The following is a 25,273-nucleotide window of genomic DNA, read 5'->3' on the forward strand; positions in this document are numbered from 1 at the left end:
TTTTTCGGTTTCGATTTTTTCTGCTGATCCATTGAGACAACAAGACTTATTTGATCATCGCAATTACAAGGGGCCTTGTTTGAGACCAACCAAGGTCCCCATTTTCAGCATCTATCGCGCTCAGTTGTTTACGCGAGATTGAGTGTTCAAATCTTACAAATACATAGTCAATACGTGCGTTCAATCAACTTAAAAAAAACGGAAAAAAAAAGAGATCATGAAGTACAAAATTAAATTAATATTATTTCAAGCAGACTACAAAAGTGTTACTCCCTCCATCCCATATTACGTTTAACTTTTGACTTTTTATATTATTCATGATAAACGATTGATTGCTAATTTACGTCTAATCTATAAGATCAAATATAGTTATGTTGGATTCGTATTTATGAGTATTTTAATACAATGAAGTTTTTATATTTAATACTAATACGAAATTAAAAATATTAACAATCAAAAGTGTGTATTGACAAACTTGTACAACACAAATAGGAAACGATTTTAGAGGAACAACAAAAATAGGAAACGATTTTAGAGGACAGATAGGAAAGGATTTTAGAGGAAGAAAGTTTGTACTAAAACGTTTAATCGAAGACTGATTGTGGCTAAACAGCCAAGAACCTAGTTAACATCACAACAAATGAAACGTAACGTAACTGGTACTATGAGAATCTTGAATAACTCTCATATCTCACTCATTCTTGTAGTTAAAATACTGAAATGAAGCTATGAAAAGAAGCGCCAAATAGAAGCAGTTGATTTGAATGGGGTAAATAAAAGAAGCCTGAAGAAAAAACAGAAGCAAACCAAACATCCTCTGCTACTTGTACCCATCCCCATTGAATGCAGTTTATTTAAAGCTCCAGTTTTGTCCCTCTGAGTCTCCTTAAGTTAATATTCTCAACTTCTTTTGTTAATGGGTAGTTGAAAATATTTATTGCTTACTTCACCCTCTTCTTATTTCATTCTTTTTATCACCTCCATTTCTACAACTCTCCTCCTTGTCACTTCCTCTTCCCCTTGTTCTCACTTTCATTCCTCCGTTTCCTTTTATCTCTTATTTTCTCGATGTGATACTTGCGTTGACACCACGACGTTAATAATAATACATGCATTTGATATAAGGGAGTAGCTAAACGGGATATTGGTCCGGTTCAATAAGAAAGTTGTGTTCAAAATATTAAGGACTTTGCTTTCTGATTGAGCCGTGCCAATATCACGTATTGTTCCTCCCAATTCTTTACTCGTATCATTTTTTCGTAAATTTATTATAAAAAGGTACTATCTTTTCATAGGGTCCAATGGATATGTATATGCACTTGTTAGATTCATTGCCAAATGATTGTGTTTGTGTGTGTAGGTTGGTTTGTGAACTTGACAAGAACTCAAGAAGCTGAAGTTGTAGTACTTTTTTCCTCTTGTTCCCCAGTTATGCAAGTGTTACAATGTGAAAGGTGTTGTAGTGCATTGGCATGGGCTAATATGGGTTGGGCTAGCTTGTGTTGTATTCTAGGACTCAAACAAAGTAAGCCCATTAGAACTGGGCTTAATGTGTTTCTTATGTTCTTTCTTTTAAATGTTTTTATGAAATTTGTTGCTTCTTTGTTTTACACTTCAATTTCATACTGTTTATGATTTTATCTCATTTTTTTCTTTCTTTTTTTTCCAAACGTAGAGTGATATACATTGTTCGATAAATTTCGATATTAGCGAGAGAATCGAACACCCATTAGAGACTAAAAAAAATAATCTTTTTTTACTTCAGCTATCTCATCCACATTCCCCACTTTCAACTTTTTACCATTTAGTTTTACATTTTTACATTTATTTATTTAATTTTTATCATTAGTATCTGCAGTTTACTGTGTGCCCTAATATCTAGACTTTCTTGATAACGTTTGGGTCGCAAATCCAACTATGTCTTAGTTAAAGCCTTAAATATAATATAAAATATTATGTCTTAGTAATTTAGAACATATTTATCTTACTTCAACTCTAATAATGTGTCTTATCCTTATTATATATTTAATATTTTATTCTTAAAAGTTTACTTTCATTATTTAAGTATAATATATAGTAGAGAGAGAAAGAGAGAGTGTATAATAATATATAATAAAATATAAAATAGGGAAATTTGAGAAGTGAATTAAAAATAAGGCACAAATAGGTTGTCCTAGTGATATAAGGCATCACTAGACACTGTTGGAACTATTTTTCTTGTTAAATGCTCTAAATTTTGATTTAAGACATTATATAAGACACCTGTTGTATTTGCTCTCGATAACCTCACCTGCCCTCAAATAGTATAGAAATATGCTTTTCTTTAACAAGTAGTTGAAACATCAGGCTAATATTCTGAATTTATGAAGCCACCGCACTCAAAGTAGCTCAAGCTCAGCTATCAAACCCTGCTTCCTTGATTCATTATAGTTTGGTGAGGAGAAAATAAAGTTGGAGATATTGCTCTTGTCCATGACCTCCTAGCTAGAAAAGCATCTCCAAATTTTATATGCCCTTATTGTAAGGGTAGCCATATCGACCTCACTAAGTTTCCTAGCTACGCCCCTGCCTTTATATGTACTCATATCGTTTTTATTATTCACCCATTTATAAGAGGATCATCAAGGTTGACCAACTAAAAAACTTATGCACCAGAGATGCACAAAAAACCTGAAACATATACAACGATTCTTGCGTTTTTCCCGCGGCACGAATGTACTAATGTCGGATTGTATTACCATATTGAAAATGCAATTTTCGTCTTTATTACTGTTAGGGTAGTCTGACCAGTTTTATTATTTTTCATAAACTGAGTTTACAATGCTCGAAATTTTATTTACTGATAAATTTGATGTAAATGGAAGAAGCAAAAAACAAAATTTATTTATTATGAGCTCAGTAACCATTGATGCGACTTACAATATGGTCCTCCAAGCAGTGTAAAAAATATGGTGGTGACCACCACTTGCTTGCACTTCAAATTGCTTTTCAGTCAATTTTCTCCCCAAAAATGGAGAAAATTGGCTTAGCAAGGGCGCTCTGCCTCTTTTTTTCTCTCTTCTTCCTTCCCCTGTATATCACATTTACTCTTTACAAGTGTAACCGAAAAACTAGCACCAGCAGTGCTTCGTCTTATTATCCGTGTTCTTAAAATGCCGCCTTCCACACAGCATTCTCGCCTTCGCCACAGCGTCTATGAACGTCTTTAATCCTATCTACTGACCGGCATATTCCAGAGCATGTCCAGTCAAATGAAGCCACACACACATTTCCCGCTTGCGCCTTCCATTCACAGTCTGTCAAACACAACATGATGCAACTTGTTTTTACGTAATATATTTAAGACGGTTGATGAAAATTGAAAACTCATTGTATAATTATTGCTATATAGTTTCTCTGGGGCACTTTAAATGTAATAGATTTAATAATGCTGGTATGAAATCCCACTTCTTTAAACATACGGGCTTGTAGTTGTCGATTTACTGATGCACAAAAGTGGAAGAAACAATAAGTGAGTAGGGCATGTCCGATATCCTTTACATATTCTCCATTTAAAACAGCCGGTAGTGTAGTTGTCAATGTCATAAATGAGTGTGTGCATTCTGCAGATGTGGCCAAGAGACATTGTGCCCCATATGGGAATCTCCATCACTGAACTTGTAACTAATTGGAGAATCCTTGTTCTCTCCAGCCACAAGATTACTTTACAGTTGTACTTAAGACTCTTATTAGAGTTCTGTCTACTGTCCGAGACAAACGAATGATATATAATCGAGTGATGAAACTGAAATTTATTTCGATAACAAGGTTACGATAAATCAATGGAATTTAAGTTTAACTTACCAGGTGGAGTCCCACAACAAAGTCTGCGATCATCAATATGGTCCACATCGAGTCCAATAAACCAAGCTCCCATGGAGACATCCTCATTGGCATACTTGTGTAGCACATGCCTGAGATAAGTTTGAACATGGTGAGTGTCAGAAGCAAATTAAGTCAGACTCAGTAAAGTGTCAAAGGCTTAAAAATGGATTTGTGCTAATAATATACACTAACGAAAAGTAATACTTACTGATTTACTGAAATGTAGGTAGCCAAATCTTTCGAAACTGCATATAATTGTCCTGTCGCGTGTCGGAAATACTTGTTTCCCGTCTCCCCAAATTTCCAGTATTCAGGTTCATGGTACCTCACTCCCCTGTAACATTAAGGATGGCATTGGTTAATAGCTGCAGTAAATCTTAACATTTCAGTCACTAGAGGTAATTCTTTATTTTTGTTTAATTAAGAGCATTGGCATCTACAATATTAGGATTAATAATTTGCTTTTCATCATAGAACATTACAGCAGATTTAGGCACATTTAGCATACAAATAGACTTACTTTTGAGCAAGGACTGGACCGGATTTCATGCATCCAATATATATTCTGGGCTTTTTCCGGTGTCTAATTAATGTTTCTCCTAGTGTTGCTGCACAAGATAATGAAATGAAGCTTTCTTAAGAGGATAAGAAGTTACAAATACGAGGGGAACAAATAAAAGTGGATTTTTTTGACTGATAAAGCAAGAGAAAAATATGATACTTCAAAAATAAGAATACAATTACCTATATTTACATGAACATCATCATCAACCTTGATATAGAATTCTGCATCCCACGAAGAAACAGCTGTAGCAAAATATTTCTTTGTTTTCGCTGACAATTCAAGATACCCCTCAACATGATCCTGCCCATATGGAAATACATTAAATTAATAAGCTTGTATACAGGCAAGAAATGATGAAAACTTGATAGACATTGAGTAGTAGAAAAGAAGTAAATAATCATCTAAGAATAAGCTACAAAAACGCCTTACCAGTCTTAAGAAATCTCCATGCTTTTTGTCCTCTGCTTCAATAGCTCTGTCTAGGATACCGCCCACTGTGGCACTGAAATTATAGCTAGTTAAGCATATCAATCTTTTTACACAAAAATGCATTCGTAAGAGAGTAGAAAGATTTTTTATGAGTGGAAACTACGGGCACATACATAACATATTTACGGTGCTATCTGACATGCTGATTTGTTATCCTGATAATCACCTACAGATATACTTAATAACCTTAAGGACTTTGATACAGAGTATAATTTAGGGATGTTAATCCAGAAATAGTATTCTAAACATTGCATCCTTTACACCATGATCATATAAGATGCAAACAATACTTTGATGATAGATCCGTATACAGAAATGGCCCATTGGAGCACATTAGGCCACAAGCGAGTTGTAAGTTAAAGAAAATAGCAGTTTGTGGGATCCTTAAAGTTAACAGATTCAGCTTGTTTTAAACTAATAATGTAGTGAATTCAAACATTGTATTGAAACAAGTACATTCATGTTGCAAAAGACACCAAATGTATGCTACTCACCTATGGCCAATGACGAAGCGAATGATTATGCCTTTCTCCTCCTCCAATTTTTTTCTTTTTTCACCTAAACCCAATTCAAAAAGGAAAAAAACTATGATAAGATATTATTCCAGCATGTAAAGAGATAATAATAATATTTTGGCTACAAGTGAATGTAAGAACCTTGTGGCATCCATGTGGCACGAATTGAATCTCTTCTTTTCCTGCTGCTAAAAGCGGTATTAATTCCTACTACCATAAGATATTTTCTTCTACCAGATGACTGATTAGTCTTATTGAAATCTTCTGATAGAGGAGAACCACTTAGAATAGACTCCTGCGCTGCTCTAGCTGCAGCTAGCTCCACTTCTAAATTTGATATAGTTTTGTCCAGTGTCCTACCAATAAATTGCTCAATTTAGTCATACTGAGATTGTAAAAACTTTTGGCTAATCTTCAATTAGGATATACACTCGAAAGAAATGAAAGTACTTACTGCATTGCATTCTGACTCCTAGAAACTTCTCCTAATATTTCTTCGATTTCACCCTTTACATATCTTTCCTGCAACTGCAGAAACTCGCACACAATCCGATCAGATTACAAATGAGGTAGCAGTCATCAAAAAATAAAACACCGTCATGTGTTATTAACGTATTATAGGGAAGAAAAGCCGAAAAAAAGGTACAGCTACTCACTGCCTTTGGATCACAACCCTCTGAAACCAACTTAAGGCTTTCAGCTTCTACTGCAGTAGTCCTTGCAAGACCTTTAAATTCAGGTACTGTCCACATTCTACATCAATTATTAAACTTATTGTCAAACTACATGTACCAATTTTCCCACTATATCAATCATAATAATCTCAAATCATGCACTATTCCAAAAATATCATCAAATTAAAAAAATATCATGATGATTAGTAACTTTTCGGAACATCATCTACATAAAAAAAATAAAAATGAAAGCTACAGCAGTAATGCTTGAATACTTATCATGAAGAGAAAAGAAAAAGGGAGAAACAAAGAAAGCAAATCAACATACAATTATATATTAATTTTAGTATTGCAAAGAATTAAAATTTTCCGAAAACTTATGATCAAGCATGGCGTTCTAACAATTGACCATTTAAAACTGCAAGGATTCAAGTGTAAACATACATATCTAAAATCTAACATTGATCTTTCTTCCCTCATAAAAAAATAGTCAAACTTATGACATTGACCTCAAAATAAATAAATGGCTGAAATAAAGATGAATATCCAAGAAAAGATATGCCTTGGACTAGTGGTACAAAAACCTCAAACACCATCTACATTTTATACCAAGAATTAATTTTACAAAGAAAAAATTTCAATATAGATCTCATAATCATAATTCTATAAACTTGCATAACATTATCATGATCAAGAAGATTCACACACACAAAAACACACACACACACACACACATACTTTTTATGAACTTGGAAAGTAGACAAACCTATTGGTGAAGAACAATCCAGCGCAGAAGCTTCCAAGACAGAGCAAAAGAGTCCATTTCTGAGATATAACACTACTGCTTCTTGAACTCTGTTCTCTGTTCTTTAACAACATGTTCTCTTTATCTCCTTATAGTACTAAACAATTACATAAGTGTTTATGTCTTCTAAATTCTCACTCAATACTATAGTTATGTTAATCACATGAAAGCCTTGTGCAAACTAGTACAATCAAATAAATGACTTCTCAGAAGCTCAAACTTGCATGATTTACTAAAACTAATGTAAAAAAGGTGGCCTAAGAACAAAAATGAAAGCAAGGAATAAAAAAGGAAGATAAAAGTGTGGTGGTGCCTCTAGTTTTAATCACAGAATTTATTCCTCTCTATGATCCTCTCTCTCTCTCTCTCTCTCTCTCTCTCTCTCTCTCTCTCTCTCCCCCTCCCTCTCTCCCTCTCTCTGGCTCTCTCTCTGTGTTTTTCTCTCTCTCTCTCTCGCTAGACTTTGGAGGGAAGAGAAGTCCAGCACAAGTGAGAGAAGAGACACCCCAACTGCCCCTGCTCTTTATACAATTTACAGTTTACCAAACGGGCCCTGGTTCATGGACCTTCCATATTAAAAATTCGTTCTTGATTTCTAGGTGCAACTGTAAGAAGTGTTGGGCACTGACATAAGTGCCCTTCAACAGTTTTTATATTATATAATTTCATTTATTTTTGGTTTAACTTTTTGGTGTCACCGTAACTGTAAGAAATGTTTGTTTGGGCAGTTTTGAGTTGGAAGCTGGGCTAATGTGACAGCGGCAGTCACATGGAAATGTACGAATCTAGGCTTTAGCCATCAATTTTTGACATGTGACACGTTATGAAACTTGAGCTTAAATGTACGAGTCCGTTATTTAACTTGAGCTTCAATGTAGGATTTCTGGGTAGCATTGACATGTATATATTTGATTCGGTCACGAAAGTTAAAAAAATATATAATATAAATTAAATTAAAAAAGAAAAATAGATAAAGTAATGAGATCAGTCATATAAAGTTAGTGAAGTGAAAGGAAGTGTAGATTTAAATAGGTGTAGTTAATTTTTAAATTATAAAATTATTATTATTTTGGTTAAGTTTTCAAATGTATAAGATTAAATTAATATTCTAATAAGGAAAGTGTATAAAATTGAATAGGACATAACCAGTAGCAGATTAGGAAATACTTACTCTGCAACCAATGCAAACAAAATTTCTATTTTTTTTCTAATTTCCAGCATAACATTATCATTTAATATTGTTTTTATATTTTTTGAAAAGTAACATTTAATATTACGAGAGTAGATCTTTTGTGAAGTCTGCTAAGTGTTACATTGCTCCGACTAATTAAAAGTATTCGACACGAGTATATATTTGAGTTCCGGCTTTTTGTTGAATTTAAATTTTAAGTCTATCTTGTATATTAAATTAATTTTTAATATAAACTCCTGTTTGTATTTCGGAAGCAAACTATGGTAATTAAAATATGGTACTGTCTCCGTGCCTAAAAACGTTTCATATTTATATTAGACACGTTTGTCAATACACACTTTTGATTGTTTATATTTTTAATTTCGTATTAGTATAAAGTATTCGTAAATACGAATCCAACGAGATCACTCATAACTATATTTGATCTTATAGATTAGACGTAGATTAATAATCAATCATTTAATATTAATAGTGTCCGAAATCAATATAGGAAATGTATTACGGGACCGGACCGGGAGTAACAAATAACAGATCTCAACAGGATATTAAAGTACAATTAAGTGTTGTACTTGTACCTACACTACATCATATAGCAAATTGTACTCTCGCTCACACAGATAAATCCATTACAAGAATGTTTTTACATGTCATTAACTTCTTTCATTGATTGTTCATTCAAAGGACTGTCAATGTGTATTTACAGAATCACTGCAGTAGATGTAATTTAAATTATTATATATCTTTATACTATTTTCTTTGTAAAGAATTAAAGATTGGTGATCCATTCAATAATAAAATGCATGATTAAGTAGAGGAGTGGACATCTAGGACAAAATCAAGGGCTAGTTTTAGGTGAAGTAAAATTTAGTAACTATTTTCGTTTCGAATATTGATTTTTAGTTTAATTTAATGAATATTTCTTTTAAGTCAGTGGTGTAGTATCCAAAAAATAGTAATAACTGATTTTATATTGACCGTCCCTAAAAACGTTTCCTATTTGTGTTGAACACGTTTGTCAATGCACATTTTTTATTGTTAATATCTTTAATTTTGTATTAATATTACATATCAAAATTTCATTGTATTAAAATATTCATAAATACGAATCCAACAAAATCACTTAATATTATAGATTAGACATAAATTAGTAGTCGATCACATACCATAAACATTACAAAAAATCAAAACGAGAACAATATTTTGGGACGGAGAGAGTACTATTTTTTAAAAAAATTAATAATACCAAAAAAATGTTAGTAAAAATTACTCATTGCCTATGCAAGTGCAGCTCACCTGGATCTAATACCACGTCACTGGGCACGTACTCATTGCCCATACAGTTATTAAGTTGATAATTATTTTATCTCACATATGTAAATCTCCAGGCGCTGCGGGGACAGTTTAAAACATTTGCGTATACCAATGAAAATGAAAGGATATGATAAATTACTTTAAAGGTTTAAAATTAAAATCTGACATTGCATGCAGTCTTTGCATGTGATCAGTGACTATATGTTTACGTACATAAACCAAACCATCTATTTTTTTTATGACAGAAAGTTTTGAATTGTTAATTATCCTGCCTGCTCCTAATTTTCTAAATACATTTTTATATTTTTTAAATAATGTTAACGTACTTACATATATTTTTTTTTAAATTAATAATAAAAAATCTGAAATTTTATTTTAAGGAGAACGTGTGTCTCCGTCCCTTACTAAATGCTCCTTACTAAATGCTCACGTTTTAGTATCTAATCATTTTAATTATTATGCATACATTATTAAAACTAGCTTACGGCCCGTGCGATACACGGGTCTTTATTAATATATATATATATATTCATTTCTATTTTATATAATTTTATTTAAATTCTATATAAGTATTAAAATACTAAATAATGATTATATCATTATAATTTTATTGTGTATAATTTCAATTTAATTTCAAATAGTATAAAAATATATAATTGATGACATCTTATTCATAAATAAAAATATAAATATTTGTTCTTAGTGACTTTCGAACCTGAAAACTAATATGTATCCTTATAAAATGAATAATATAAATGTTTGTTGTTAGAGAGATTCGAACATGAGAACTTATATGTATCTTTATAAATAATAATATAAATGTTTGTTGTTGACGGAATTCGAACCTAAGAATTTGTGGAGTGTATTTTTTAATATGTGGATCTAACAGCTCTGATTATTTGATAAAATAAATCCGACGATCGTGATGTAAAGGGATAACCAAAATGAGGGATAACTAAATTACAAATTACCCCATTCTGATTATTATATTATATAGTATAAATTACTGTGAGTTCTATGCAGATGTGGAAGGAGGATGTGTATTTAATTAACACTGTGTTATTTTTTAAAGAACCATGAAGAGGTTATTATGATACATTGCTACTCATCCATGAAACACGGTCGGTCAACGCTTTAGTTTAGTCATTTGACATATAGGAATAGTTCAGTTGTGGAAAAAAATCATTTCCATAATAGTTAAAAGGAAATTCAACACTTTCCATTGGGATGTAAGCTTGTAAGTAGCGTAGCAGCTTGAAGATTGATTGGTTTAAGTTATAATTTGTAAATGAGGAAAAGTTGAGGTTGCAAGTATGTTACGATTTAGTAGTTTATATATTATATACTTCCTCTGTCACTTCTATTCATAGTAGTTTTTTAAAATTAATATAAAAAATAGTTATATAATTCATTTTTTTAATTATAAATTAAATGTTATATTTTTATTCAGAATTTTTTTTTAAAAAAAATTTATTGAATTATAGTTTCTATTCATCTTAAAATATGTGTCGAACACTCTCTCATAAACGATAACAATTATAGGGACGGAGTAAGTATATTATTACAAATTAATTATAACACTATATGACTAGAGAATTTTTTTATAACTAATTTGCACATATGTTTATTTGCTATTGTTGTAATATTTGAGTTCATTTACAACTATTTTTTCTGAACCCCTAATTTTTTTATTTTAATATATGTTTGAAATTTAAAAATTTGAGGAGAAAATAATGAACTGACTCAAATTAGAAGTTCGATTAGATAAATTTTCTAATATTGCTTGGTTGTCAATATGGAATCCAATCAGATAATTTTGAAAAACTTATTTGCAAGAGTTTTTCAATTAAGTGATTAATATGTGTTTAGTTAAAATATACTAAACTTAGGGGTCATTTGTTAACCCGTGTACCATACCAAAAGTAATGGACGAGACTTGAATCACTTGTTCAGTTTGTTTGATAAATTTTTTTGTTAGCTGGATGAGCCAAGAATTTTGCTGGACGACTCATCCAAAAAAATATAGCTCGATGGTTCATGTAGGATATCGTAAGTTATAATATCAAGCCACTAGACCATAATGCAAAAATATAATATATTTATTTATAATACATATGTGATTTTCTTAAAAAAAGTATAAAATTAAAATTCAATGCCATATATTAATTTTATTTAACATTTATACTTATTTTTTTAGTTTTTAAATATGTTTATATTCAAATAATTATGTGGATTTTATTATGAATACATTTGTCTAAAATTTGTTTAATAATTTTAAAATTAAACTTACAATTATATATTTTTCATGTTTACGACAAAAAATATTGTTTACTCTTTAAATGGATAATATTTATTCAAAATATATGTATGTTTTTATTATTAAGTTTTCAAAATACGTGTAAATTGTTATTTGATTATTAAGATTAAAATACAAATTAATTTTTACATATACGTAAGGATATGATCAACAAATATTATCGTTCAGAAATTTTGATATTTATTTATCAAACAGGATTAATAGTCCAGCATTCAGATTATAAATCGTTCAGAATTTTAATTGTCGAGAAAAAAATGATTCAAATTTAACAAATGGCCCCTTATTAAGTTAAACAACTATTTACTAAACTATTAAATACAATTCGTTAGTTCGATAATTTACTCCATTAGCTAGTTAAACAACTAACTTAATTATATTTTTGTTAACGCTAATTGTCAAAAAAGACCGCAATATTTCAAAGAAAACATCCATTTCAAATTGGTTCATGTTGGTTTAGGTAAAGAAACCAACTCTACAACTTAAATCTGTTTTCGAAAACTGGAGAAAAAGAGCTAGGTCGAACAATGTGCGATCACGTGCGTCCCAGCAAGGCGGCAACTGAGGAGAAAACAAATGGCACGTGTTCAGATCTAACGAACTTACACGCGGCGGTGTCTTACTGGAAGTTAATACAATCAGACACCTTAGGTTGTCACATCAGGGATGTTAATGGGTCGGGTTAGCCGGGTTAGAGGTGTTTTTACAACCCCAACCAATTAAATTGATTTGAAATTTTTTGACCCAACTCGTAAAATATAAAATCCTAACTAAACCTTACCCGTTGTATATCGGTTTGGGTCGGGTTGGTTTGATTTGAACGGATTGAATGATTATATAAAAAAAAGTTTCAATACTATATGTATTTGGTAATTTCAAATAGTATATCCTACAGTTATAGTACTATTCTTTAAATCTGATTAAATAATGTATATTATATTGTAAATTATAAACACATATACGAAATTTAACTATAAATAAAAATATTTATATTATATAATGTACAATTACATATAATATATAGATTATATTTAAATTATTGAATTAGATTTAAGTTAATTCGGGTTGGGTTGGGCGAAAAAATTTTGAAACCGTATCAAATCCATTTAATGTGGTTTGAAATTTTTTTAACCCAACCATGAATTGAATTTTTTTATAATGGTTTAATCGACCTAAAAGAGAATTGGGTTGGATCGATTTGATCAGGTTGACTAACCCTGAACACCCTTGTGTCACATATTTCAAGTAACAGCCTCCGTTCTGTCTAACGTGGGTGTTGGGATCAAAAGTCCTCAGTAGCTGGAGGGTCCACCTCACGAGCTTCCCTGACACGTGTCATCATCTGCTCATGCTTTGCTTTTACTTCTATCACTCACCTAAATGTTGGAATCAAAATTCCTGATTTTGTACAGTCAAGGGTAATAATGTCTTTTCGGATCCTCGAATCAGTTTGCTTTAAACTCTGCAAACTTCAAAAGAAAATTAGTTAAAAGTGGTTGCACAAATAAAATCACATTACTGTATATATCATATTTTAAAGCTAATATTCGAGTCGGCAGCTTGAAATGGACTGGTCGACAATATGAAATAGGATTAAATTAACTCAGGTTTGTTGATGATTAAAACATTAAGTATAAGTTTAATCAAGCTAGACGAGACGAGTTAAAATGCTGTTAAATCGAAATAATGTATTTATTTCAAATTTTATGGAGTGGACAATTATTTAAACCGAAACCTATTAAATTTCAGACGACTCAGACTAAAATTTATGGCAAAAATGCAAGTAAAGAGAATCTATTAAGGGGTTCGGGGACACGTGATCCGGTAAATATTTTTTTAAAATTTTTTATGATTAATTTTTTAAAAAATTATAAAAATATTCCTATAAAAAATTACTCCCTCGGTCCCTTCCAATTGTTTACATTTCTGAGTAAATGTCCGGCACACATTTTAAAGTGCATAAAAATTATAGTTATGTAACTTATTTTTACAATTTTCTTTTTTTAAATAAAAGTTGAATGTTTTAATTTTTATTCAGAAAAACAAAATTGTAAAAAAAATTACAGAGCTATACTTTATATGCACCTTAAACTACGTGTCGGACACTCTCTAAAAAATGTAAACAATTGAAAGGGACGGAGGGAGTAAAATATAAATTAAATTAAAATTAGAATATAAGTCAAAATTTACGTGGTGATACTTAAGTTAAAGTTTCTGGATATGCCTCCGAATACATGGAGTAAATTCTAACATCTGTGTGTGTGTTTTTGTTTTCGAATATTAGCGGAGAATGCAAATGCAGTTGTGCCCAAAAAACTGAGACACGTAGGGTAGATATTAACATTATTCTATATTTTTAAATAACATAAAAACGAAAAATATGACACCCATGTAACATGTTATGTATAGCATATGAATTGCGTGTCACATCCTTATTTCTTAAACAAAATTAATGGAATGGCCATCCGAACTATTGACAGATAATCTGGAATAGACATTTCATGTTACATCGCTGTGCCAAATTATTTGTGTTAATTATACACTTTTAACTTATCCCTGGTGGGATAAAAATGGAGTAATTACCTAAGAGCTAACTAATTAAAGATGAATCACGTATGAAGGATTTTTAGAACTGTTAATGCACATGCATTAATACAAATTACAAACACTTACGAATAGTGGTGATTGCGGGAATTTAGAATTGGGGTATAAATTACAAAATGAAAAATAATTATTTGAAATAAAATTCAATTAAATTGTTAAATAACTTTAATAAACATAAGTTTTCATCCACTGAAAATGATGTATTATAATATTTTTATTAATATTAGCTTAAAATCCCAATGTGATGCATGGGTACCCGTTAATATTTTAAAATTTTATTTGTCCCGTCATATTATAATTTTAAAACATTTATATAAATATATAATAATTATAAATTTGTAATAAAAATTATAGAATAACCCGTGGTCGTAGTTGAATAGCATAAATATATTATATCTAGTAATTTAACAATTTAGTATTTTAGCGTATATATAACAATGTTAATTAAGTTATTTAATAATAGGGTAAGTTAGGGGAGAGTATGGGCCAATTTGGCTCGGTTTTCGGCTAAAACCAGAACCACAACTATATATATATTGAGTTTCTAAAATCCAAAACCGCAACCGCCGGTCAGATTCGGTTTAAAAAACATCGATTCGGTTGTAATGGATTCGGTTCCAGTTACAAATACAATCTACAAAGTCACCCTTCGAGAAAAATATTCATCATTCAATATGTTAATTTTCCCGTGAATAAAGTGAGAAACACAAGGAAAATAAACTCAAAGGTTATAACAGAAAATTGCAAAGATTGTTTTGTAAATCATAGAGGCAAAATTGGAGGAAAGTGAAAGTAATCATATTCGAGAGCTATTTTTTGCCCCACCATACATGAAATTAGATCACTAAACTATTCAGCCATAATTAGACAATTAATCAGCTAAAAACAAGCACGAAAAGCTACTAATAATCAGTTATAAAATTACTGAATCTTTCATCTCAATAACAAAAAACTTATTCACATGAAAGATGAACTAAAGATAATATATTGAAAATACCCCACCTCATAAATCATATCTCCAACAGCTTACAATTAAAAACCACGACTTTGTTATAATTGTGATGGTAAATAAAAGAGATAAAAGCAAAGAAATGTGTCTTGACAAAACTTCTACTACAGTTTTAGTAGAAAATGTTTTGGGGAGCTGAAGACACTAAAAAAAAATAACAGTTGTCCCATTCTTTTATTCGTGACGTTCAAAGTGTTCTGAATTATTACTTAAATACTAGTTCAAACAGTTCTGTACCTAAACTCACCAGGCAAATAACATTAAGCAATGATATTAAAAGGGTTCAGAAAGGCAATGGTAAGTCTTAACAGATTACAAATTGATTTTATAATATGATAATACTATTATAATGTTTAGAAAATTCATAAATAATATATATATTATATATGTAAAATATATTATTTATTTATTAATATTAGTAACCGGTTCAGTTCGCTTTTTATCGGTTCGGTTAGAAGGTATAACCGGAACCGAACTATTTAAATCGGTTCGGTTTTTTAATTTTCGGTTTCGGTTCCAGATCGGTTTTCCCCGATTTTCTTCGATTTCCGTTCGGTTTTGGTCTTAAATCGGTTTTTGCTATGATTGTAATTTAGTAGGATAAGTAAACTATGTATGTAGTAGTTTAATAATTTAGTAGTTTAGCATATATATAACGCTATTTAATTATTATTTTTTTATCGTAGAGAACCCGCCGCCGCTACCCTTCGGGTGCGTACCGGGTAAACCCCACGGGCTCACGCAATAGCATGCAAACCACGTGAACCAAGGTAAACCGCATTTAGACGACAGACTTTGGCTCATGATGCATAATCATAAATGTTTAATTATCAAAATTAGAGGATAACCGTTGAACCAAATTAAACCATGTTCCAATTATTATGGTATAATATAAATTAGAAATTTAATATTTGTCAATAAAATATACTAAACAATCATTAAGCAATATTATTAAAAATGGGGGTACACAATAGACACATCATACTGAGAAAATAATTTTCTTTTAAATAATGGGGGACAATTGTCACCCCCACTCAATATTCTAGAATCGTCCATGCTTGCAAAATTTTTAAGTATTATGCAAACATTTTTAAAAAATTAATGTGATGATAGAAAACAAATTACGAAATTGTGTTTCATGTAACATTTTAGTGACTGCAGTTATAAATTTACAATATGATAATAATTAAATAATATTAAAATTTTCAAAATGGTAGCCGACCCTAAAGTATAGGGAGATTTTCCTCATGTTTTTAACAATAAATCATAGAAATAATATTTTGATCATCGTATTATAATTTTAAAACCCTAAACTGTATGCGGGATTAATAAGTTCAATAATTTTATAATGTTCTCGATAATAAAATAACCGACTTCAAGAAAATATAGAAATGCATAAGTTAATTCTTAACTATTTTGTATAGTAACTATTTGTGTCGTTTTCGGATTTCTCAGTTGAATAAAATGATGCTAAAACAGTTAGTTGCAAATTGCAGAGGTCCCCTCTGTATAAATAGATTATCAGTAATAGTTTGACAATTAAATAAATATATCATCAACTTGAGGCACTCCAGTCTGCGTCTCAACTTGCAAATTTGTCTACGCTAAGATTGAATGCCGACTTGCAAAATAAAGTAAACGGGAATGCGTAATTACTATATTTGAAAGTAATGGTTACCGAGTTTGAGTAGTGGACATGACTAATAAAAAATCATTAGCATAGCTTAATTTTTTCTATGGACTTTTTCAACACGAATCTAGCTCTTCAAAGTATATATATCACTACAACAAAATAGGCCGATTACGACGGCCAACTTACGACGGAAAAAAATGCGCGCCCAACTTACAACGAAAAAAAGTAAAACGTCGTAAATATTTACGACGAAAATCAAAACTGTCGTAAGTTAAATATTTTATTAATAAAATTATGCACACCACGATTAAACATAAATGAAAATTATTTGAAGTTGCGACGATTTAAACATTTCGTCGTAAGTTAATTATTTTTATTAAAATTTTAAATTGAAATTGAATAAAAAAATATTTTATCTAAATTTACAACGAAATATTTTCGAAGGAAAAAATCGGATCGTCAAATTTACGACGGAAATTAAAATTCGTCGTAAGTTATCAAAGATGGAAATTTAACTTTTTCCAAAAAAATTTGGCGGGATAATAAAAATAATTTGAAGTTGCGACGATTTGAACATTTCGTCGTAAGTTAAATATCCAATTTACGACGAAAATTAAAATTCGTCGTAAGTTATCAAAGAGGGAAATTTAACTTTTTCCCCAAAATTTTGGCGTAAAATTTGACGTTTCTCAAAATTTTGGCGGTATATTTGACTTTTCTCAAATTAGCACATGATTTTTGATAATTTCAAATTTTAAAAATATTATTTCATGATCCAACCATATTAATGTCAACATTTATTTGTTTGGGTGACATTTCAAAAATTTCAGAAAAATTTATATATTTTGATAAAATAATTTACTATGAAACATTGATTATATCACTAATATATATATCTATTGACATTCATATGGTTGGATCGTTGAAAAATATTTTTAAAATAATCTCTACACCAATTCAGGATTAAACACTAGTGAGATGTACTAGTCAAATTGATGCTTGACCGTTAAAATGGCAAACCAAATAAAATTATTTTCATATGAAATTTTGGTTATATCACTAATATATATAATTGACATCCATACGGTTGGATCGTTGAATTTTTTTTTAAAAATAATCGAAACACTAATTCAAGATTCAACACTAGTTAGTTGTACTAGTCAAACTCATGCTCGACTGTTAAAATGTCAAACCAAATAAAATTATTTTGATATGAAATTTTGGTTATATCACTAATATATATATCTATTAACATCCATACGCTTGGATCATTGAAAAATATTTTTAAAATAATCTCAACACCAATTCAGGATTAAACACTAGTGAGATGTACTAGTCAAATTGATGCTTGACCGTTAAAATGGCAAACCAAATAAAAATAGTTTGATATGAAATTTTGATTATATCACTAATAAATATGTCTATTGACATCCATACGGTTGGATCGTTGAAAAATATTTTTAAAATAATCGAAATACTAATTCAAGATTCAACACTAGTTAGTTGTACTAGTCAAACTGAAGCTTGACTGTTAAAATGTCAAATCAAATAAAATTATTTTCATATGAAATTTTGATTATATCACTAATATATATATCTATTGACATCCATACGGTTGGATCGTTGAAAAATATTTTTAAAATAATCCAAACATTAATTCAAGATTCAACACTAGTTAGGTGTACTAGTCAAACTGATGCTTGACTGTTAAATTGTCAAACCAAATAAAATTATTTTGATATGAAATTTTGGTTATATCACTAATATATATATCTACTGACATCCATACGGTTGGATCGTTGAAAAATATTTTTAAAATAATCGAAACACTAATTCAAGATTCAACACTAGTTAGTTGTACTAGTCAAACTCATGCTTGACTGTTAAAATGTCAAACCAAATAAAATTATTTTGATATGAAATTTTGGTTATATCACTAATATATATCTATTGATATCCATACGGTTGGATTGTTGAAAAATATTTTTAAAAATAATCTCAACACCAATTCAGGATTAAACACTAGGGAGATGTACTAGTCAAATTGATGCTTGACCGTTAAAATGGCAAACCAAATAAAAATAGTTTGATATGAAATTTTGATTATATCACTAATAAATATGTCTATTGACATCCATATGGTTGGATTGTTATTTTTTTTTAAATAATCGAAATACTAATTCAAGATTCAACACTAGTTAGTTGTACTAGTCAAACTGAAGTTTGACTGTTAAAATGTCAAACCAAATAAAATTATTTTCATATGAAATTTTGTTAATATCACTACTATATATATCTATTGACATCCATACGGTTGGATCGTTGAAAAATATTTTTAAAATAATCGAAACACTAATTCAAGATTCAACACTAGTTAGCTGTACTAGTCAAACTGATGCTTGACTGTTAAATTGTCAAACCAAATAAAATTATTTTGATATGTAACTTTAATTTTATCACTAATATATATATCTATTGACATTCATACGGTTGGATCGATGAAATGTATTTTTAAAATAATCGAAATAAAAATTAAGAACTAAACACTGGTTAGTTGTACAACTCAAACTCATGCTTGACTGTTAAAATCACAAAGCAAATAAAATTATTTTGATATGTAATTTTGGTTATATCACTAATATATATAAATATATTGACATTCATACGGTTGGATCGATTAAAAGTATTTTTAAAATAATCGAAATAACAATTGAGGATTAAACACTAGTTAGCTGTACTAGTGAAACTAATGGTTGACTGTTAAAATGGTAAACCAAATAAAATTATTTTGATATAAAATTTTGGTTATATCATTTATATATATATCTATTGACTTCTATAATATAAATTATAATATGTACTAATCCTCTATTGTTCATATTGGTGCTCAGTACTCTTTCATTTCGGGATAGATTATCCAAAGGCATTTGAAAATATATATAAGGAAATTTTTTATTTTAATAAAAAGCTATTTATATAAAAATAAATTAATATTGGTATATATATATATATGTTATTATTATTATTTCTCAAAGTTAATAGTATACTTCTAAAGTCAATTTTTTATTTTTAAAGAAATAATATATTTCCTAATAATTTGTAAAATATATTTGTTTTAACGATCCAGCCATGTGAATGTTAAGATATATTTATTTTAGTCACATACACAAATTATCAAATATAAATATACAATTCTATATATTTATATTTAAAATAATTATCAATATTTAATCTATTTAAGTTTTAATAAAGTTTTATTGAGTTTCTGATTTTTCCAAAAAAAACACCCTGTCTTTGAGAAATAGAACAGTCTAATAATCTAATTGCTTTGCATCTTAATATATTTTCAGTGTCTCTTTCTTTCTTCTCTCTCCCCTTCAGTCTTCCCCTCTCTTTCTCCCCCTCTCCTCTCCTGGTTATGCAAAATCTATACATACATAAATGTTTACTTTAATTTTAGCCTCCTTTGGTTGATTTGTATGTTTCTTTTAAGGGGGCCTTAGTTATGGTTTCGTTTAGGGTTTCAATTTGACTTCAATTTGGGGTTTTAGTCGGTGTTCAAAACTAGGGCTTTAGGGCTTATTTTTGGATCGAAGGGAAGGCGTCTCTGTCTCTCTCTTCGTGGTATGCACATCTCTCTCTCCCCTCTCTCTCTATGCTCATATATATCTCTCTCTCTCTCTCTCCCTCTCTCCTTCCCCCCTCTCTTTCCCCCTCTCTGTATATATATTTGAGTGGATTTTGTAAATTGTACTGTAATTGGCCACTGATTTTCTTGTAGTGCTTCATCTGGTAGATTTGTATTTATTTGTTTTTGTTTGTGTTGCGTAGAGAATATAAAATAATTTGAATTGTGATGAACATCCTTGTGGTAAAATATCAATAAACAACAAATAAGCTAATATAGTTCAATATAACCATTTCTTTGTTTAAGAAGGATTTTGTTTTTCGAGATTGGCACTTGCATATCATATACAATATTTTTGGTGTATGTAATGCTGAGTTATCTTCCGATATGCAGAACAAACCCCTCATTCCCAAAGTTATTATGTTTTATGTACCTGGCCTTGACGCAGGTCTTTACTTGTCACAGTCTAAGGTACTCCACAGTTTCAAAGAGTACTGTGGCGTTCCAAGAGCAGTGTCAGCTCTAAGGTTGGTGACATTTATCTTTTCTAGCAGAATATTGGATTTATGCATTGCATTTCTTGAAAGTTTATGCTTTTGGTTTTTTATTTGTTGATAGGTGTGTAGCAGATGGAATACAGACTATAGATGTTCATCTTACGTACAAGGTGAAAAGAAAAAGGGATATTGCTGAGCCTATAAGCAAACCTGTTCAGAATCAGAGTTCTGATCAAGGTATATATCAGCTATAAAGTTGTAGACTTGTAGTGCTTTCTGGGTTAAAATAAGTAAAATAGTAAACTATCTTCGATGCAGGAACCTGTGATTCTGTTTTTGATCTATCCTTTGGTGATCTCTCGAAAGATTTACAATTTCCTCTGTCATATTACACACTCACAGAGACGGAACTAGAACAAAATGGTTACTTCCGTAGTCAACCAGGTGACAATATATATACAGTATACCATTTCCTTTTTATCCTTTATTCCCTTCACGTTTAAGTTGTTTGGTTGTTCTTGATAAAGCTGTTGAGATACATCTTTTGTGCAGATTTTGTTTCAACTCTTCCGTGTCCTTCAGGAGCTCCTACCCACGAAATATTGGCGCTTGATTGTGAAATGGTAAGGCAGGGTTCAGATGTTCAGTGTTGTTCGATGTTTCTGGCCTGGAAGTGCTATATCATTATTATATGTATATTATATTTCTTTTCAAATATTGAAGTTATGTACTATATTCGTTCTTCTAATCAATTTACTGTATAGTTCCAGATCGGATTTTCTTAGTCAGACTTGTTAGTTATTGATGTTGCGGATTGAATTTTGATGGGATAATAACAGTGTCTCTGTTGCATATGCTAGAGCAGTATTACAGCAGTATATGTGACTGTATATTCGGTATATATATTGATTAATAGGGTTGCAGTGAAGGATATGGTAAAAATATATTGCTTTTTATTTCTTCTTTTTGCTTGGTTTTGGTGGAAAGTTCTTAAAAAAAACTTGTTCTATTGATTGGCAGGAAATCTGGTGAACCAAGCAAGAGGAAGCCATACTTGCCTGTTGATAAACAGTTCTTGATAACCAGAAATGGTAAATTTAATCTCAATATCCCTGGAATGTTTAGTTTCCTGTAAGATGTTTTTTTTTTCTTTTTTACTCAGTAGATAGTTTTATTTTTGTTATAGAAACTTATTATATTATAATTGATTGTGATCATTAACTTGTATTATCTATTCTAGTTATAGTATCTTTAGTTAATATAAGTATATAATATTGCCCCATGTGTTGTGTTCAATAAATACGTTTGGTATGTTGTTGTAAGAGGGCTCTGTCTAAGCAGTGTATAAAGCTGTCTAAATAGGGTTTAATACGTTCTGCGTAAATGAGAGTTTTCCTCACTTGCAGAAATTAGTTGAAGGATACTTGCTTAGGCTGCTCACAGGAGTGATATATTCACGCATATTCTGATATGGCATTTATAGGTGGGAGTTGCTTTTTGGTTATTCTCCCCATTTTAATTAATTAATTAATTAATTTTAGTTTATTCAGAGTTTTAAAGCTTAACTATTATATTTAAGAATGGGAGGGGAAGTCTTGTGAACCAGAGACTGGGAAAGAGTCAAAAGAGAAGGATACATCAGTTGCCCTAAAGGTATCTTGTATGAAAATTCAACGTTCTCAAACTCGCTAAGAAAATTAATTGTTAATTGTTTATTTTTTTGGTACTCGAAAAATGTATGATTAGATGAGAATATTTTTACTACAAAAACTTATATTCCCCATTCTCTCTGTGCAAATTGTCAGCCTGGGTTTGTAATATAAATATCCTCTCTGTGGTACCCCCCACCCCAACATTATCCTTCAAATGATTCTCCTTGGCAATGTTGAAAGTGATCTGAAAGATAATAGTTGGAAAAAGACTAAATTTAGTGTTGGTAAATGCTCATCAACATGGACTAAGTATAAATATTTTATGTTTAATTCGTAATTTACTTTAACATTCTGCTGGTACATGTGTAATTTCTCATGTTGTGGAAATTGTTTGCAGCACCATTATTAATTCTTCATGAATATTAACTACAAGATTACATAGTATTTTACTGCTTCAAACTGGTAACATATCAGTATGTGTATGTGACTGATAGCCTCTGCATATATACTATACACAATCAGAACAATACACTGTTCTATATTTAGAAAGGTAACAATGTCAAAGAAGTTAATTAGAAAACAATGGCTAGCTATACAAAAATCAGCCGAGTGTGTAGTAAAATTATCAATTTTCTAAACTGATTACTTTAATTTTTTTAACCTCGCCCATAAAATTTAACAATAATTTAGTTTATTTAGAAATATTTCTTTTCTTTTCTGCTCCCATCTAATAAGTTATAAATGATTATACACTTATATGTATGTTGTCACTGTGTCACAGGCTATGGCTGAACAAATGGAGGAGCTCCGCAGCAAGGTATCTGAACTAACTGTTACATATTAACATGAACCTCCCTATATATTTCTGCTTTCTATGAAGTATAAGAACCTATAGAGTAGTGTAGTATAAAAAGTCCTATTAAGAATTAATGAATGTAAATAAAAACCTGACCAAACATCCAATATGTACTCCATCTTACAACTCTTTAAATCTTGTACTAAAAGAATAACACTATTGAGATTAGTTTTTATAGATGTATACAAAAGGTGAAAAGCTGACCAAACATTAAATGTATTCAAAGACCCTTCAAGTGCTGGTCTGATTAGTTAGGCTTAGCTTGCAGGGATTTTATTAAGTGTGAAATTACTGGGAGCTATATGAATTATTAATTGTATGATCAGTTCTAATCTTCTATCATTTCAATCATTCACATATTGTAATAAATAAAGAGCCAAATTCTGTTTTACTGTTTTGTATTGGCAGGAACGTCATCTTGGAGATGTCAACAAACAGCTGAAAATCAAGGTTTCTTTTAAATTGTCTTTGGTACTCATTATCCCTATGAATTTAACATGTGTAGACCTGTGGTAGTGTATTTGCTATTTTTAGTGACAAGTAGTAACTTTTTGATTGTTTTGAAAAATGCAGAAAAAGTCAGGAGAAAGAGTCAGGAGGACAAGAGTATAGGGGTGCTCCTGCATTTGGATTTTAAAAATTGAAATAATTATATAACTTTAGATACTTGGGTATCATGTAACATGGATCACTAAAGATCCCTGTTTTATCATTCAGGAGTGTTTCACTTACCACTTTGAACTTGTATTTGCTTTTGCGTTTGATGTAATAAAATCATAAAAGTATACGTTGTTGGAATTATGCTTAGGAAAAATGTCTTTGGTTTAGAGTTTGTGATTGCATTAGACTTTGAAAGGTTTAGAATTTAAATTGGAAGCTGAAAATGGCTGAAAACTAAAAAATCAGAATTTGGTTATTCTCGAAATACAAACTTACGACGGTCGTTCATCACATATTCTGTCGTAAGTTGGCCCCAGTTCCTAACATACGACAGTTTTTTCTGTCGGAAGTTTCTAATTTACGACGTAAATTTGCGTCGTATATTTATGTTATATTTTATTAAGGTGGGACCCACAAGAAAATATCCGACGATTTTTCCGTCGTAAGTAACTAACATACGACGATATTTTCCGTCGTAAGTAGATTTATTATTTTATTGAGTATGTGGGCCCCTTCTTCCTAACTTGCTACGCAATTTTATCTTGTGACGAAAAAACGAACTTACTACTCGACCAAAAACGACGATTTTTTTCCGTCGTAAATGGCTCAATTACGACGATTTCAGTTCAAAAAAACCGTCGTAAATGGCCAAATTTCTTGTAGTGTATGGTTGATATTATAAATATTTACTATTTTGAAAATAATAATAAGAATAAGAAAATAATGAAGTAAGAGTGAGTCAAAAATACCCATCAAGTACCATAATTTGGTTTCCAGGTATCAGTATCAAAAGAAACCACTGGAAATAATTTTTGAATAGTTTTATAAACATCTTTGTTCATTGAAATAATTGAGCGAATAAAATATATTGGACCTTATTAGCCTTCAATCATTGATCATATTTCTCTGGAAAAGAGTAACAAATAATTCACTTATTCATCTCCTGAATCAATTATTTGTTCGATTTTACAATCATGAAACTTTTAAAGAAGAAATGTTGTTAAT

General features: G+C 30.3%; 2 protein-coding genes across 2 annotated transcripts; one reads left to right on the forward strand and one right to left on the reverse strand.

Annotated features, from left to right (window-relative positions):
* Positions 1-2,863: 2,863 nt before the first annotated feature.
* On the reverse strand, positions 2,864-7,421 carry LOC141711501 (putative beta-1,3-galactosyltransferase 2). The gene is made up of 11 exons (XM_074513969.1): positions 6,874-7,421; positions 6,090-6,186; positions 5,888-5,961; positions 5,575-5,789; positions 5,413-5,476; positions 4,859-4,931; positions 4,609-4,729; positions 4,385-4,472; positions 4,073-4,198; positions 3,844-3,953; positions 2,864-3,296 (listed from the first exon to the last, which is right to left on the reverse strand). Exons 1-11 carry the CDS (start codon positions 6,984-6,986, stop codon positions 3,148-3,150), a joined length of 1,230 nt encoding a protein of 409 aa, XP_074370070.1. The 5' UTR covers positions 6,987-7,421; the 3' UTR covers positions 2,864-3,147.
* Positions 7,422-15,609: 8,188 nt separating this feature from the next.
* On the forward strand, positions 15,610-24,058 carry LOC141713761 (small RNA degrading nuclease 5-like). Its single transcript, XM_074517336.1, has 10 exons — positions 15,610-15,639; positions 20,527-20,599; positions 21,052-21,130; positions 21,222-21,337; positions 21,419-21,544; positions 21,653-21,723; positions 21,961-22,035; positions 22,121-22,191; positions 23,534-23,569; positions 24,017-24,058. Exons 1-8 carry the CDS (start codon positions 15,610-15,612, stop codon positions 22,130-22,132), a joined length of 582 nt encoding a protein of 193 aa, XP_074373437.1. The 3' UTR covers positions 22,133-22,191; positions 23,534-23,569; positions 24,017-24,058.
* The last annotated feature ends 1,215 nt before the right edge of the window (positions 24,059-25,273 follow it).

Source organism: Apium graveolens, chromosome 3, assembly GCF_009905375.1.
Source record: "Apium graveolens cultivar Ventura chromosome 3, ASM990537v1, whole genome shotgun sequence".
NCBI classification, from domain to species: Eukaryota; Viridiplantae; Streptophyta; class Magnoliopsida; order Apiales; family Apiaceae; genus Apium; species Apium graveolens.

Coding starts and splice junctions, on each gene's coding strand:
- LOC141713761 (XM_074517336.1), top strand. CDS start 15,610: ATGATATTAAAAGGGTTCAGAAAGGCAATG. Junction 20,600..21,051: donor TCTCTGTCTCTCTCTTCGTG/GTATGCACATCT, acceptor GCCTTGACGCAG/GTCTTTACTTGTCACAGTCT. Junction 21,131..21,221: donor AGAGCAGTGTCAGCTCTAAG/GTTGGTGACATT, acceptor ATTTGTTGATAG/GTGTGTAGCAGATGGAATAC.
- LOC141711501 (XM_074513969.1), bottom strand. CDS start 6,986: ATGTTGTTAAAGAACAGAGAACAGAGTTCAAGAAGCAGTAGTGTTATA. Junction 4,932..5,412: donor CGCTTCGTCATTGGCCATAG/GTGAGTAGCATA, acceptor CTATAATTTCAG/TGCCACAGTGGGCGGTATCC. Junction 3,297..3,843: donor TTGTTGTGGGACTCCACCTG/GTAAGTTAAACT, acceptor TGTGTTTGACAG/ACTGTGAATGGAAGGCGCAA.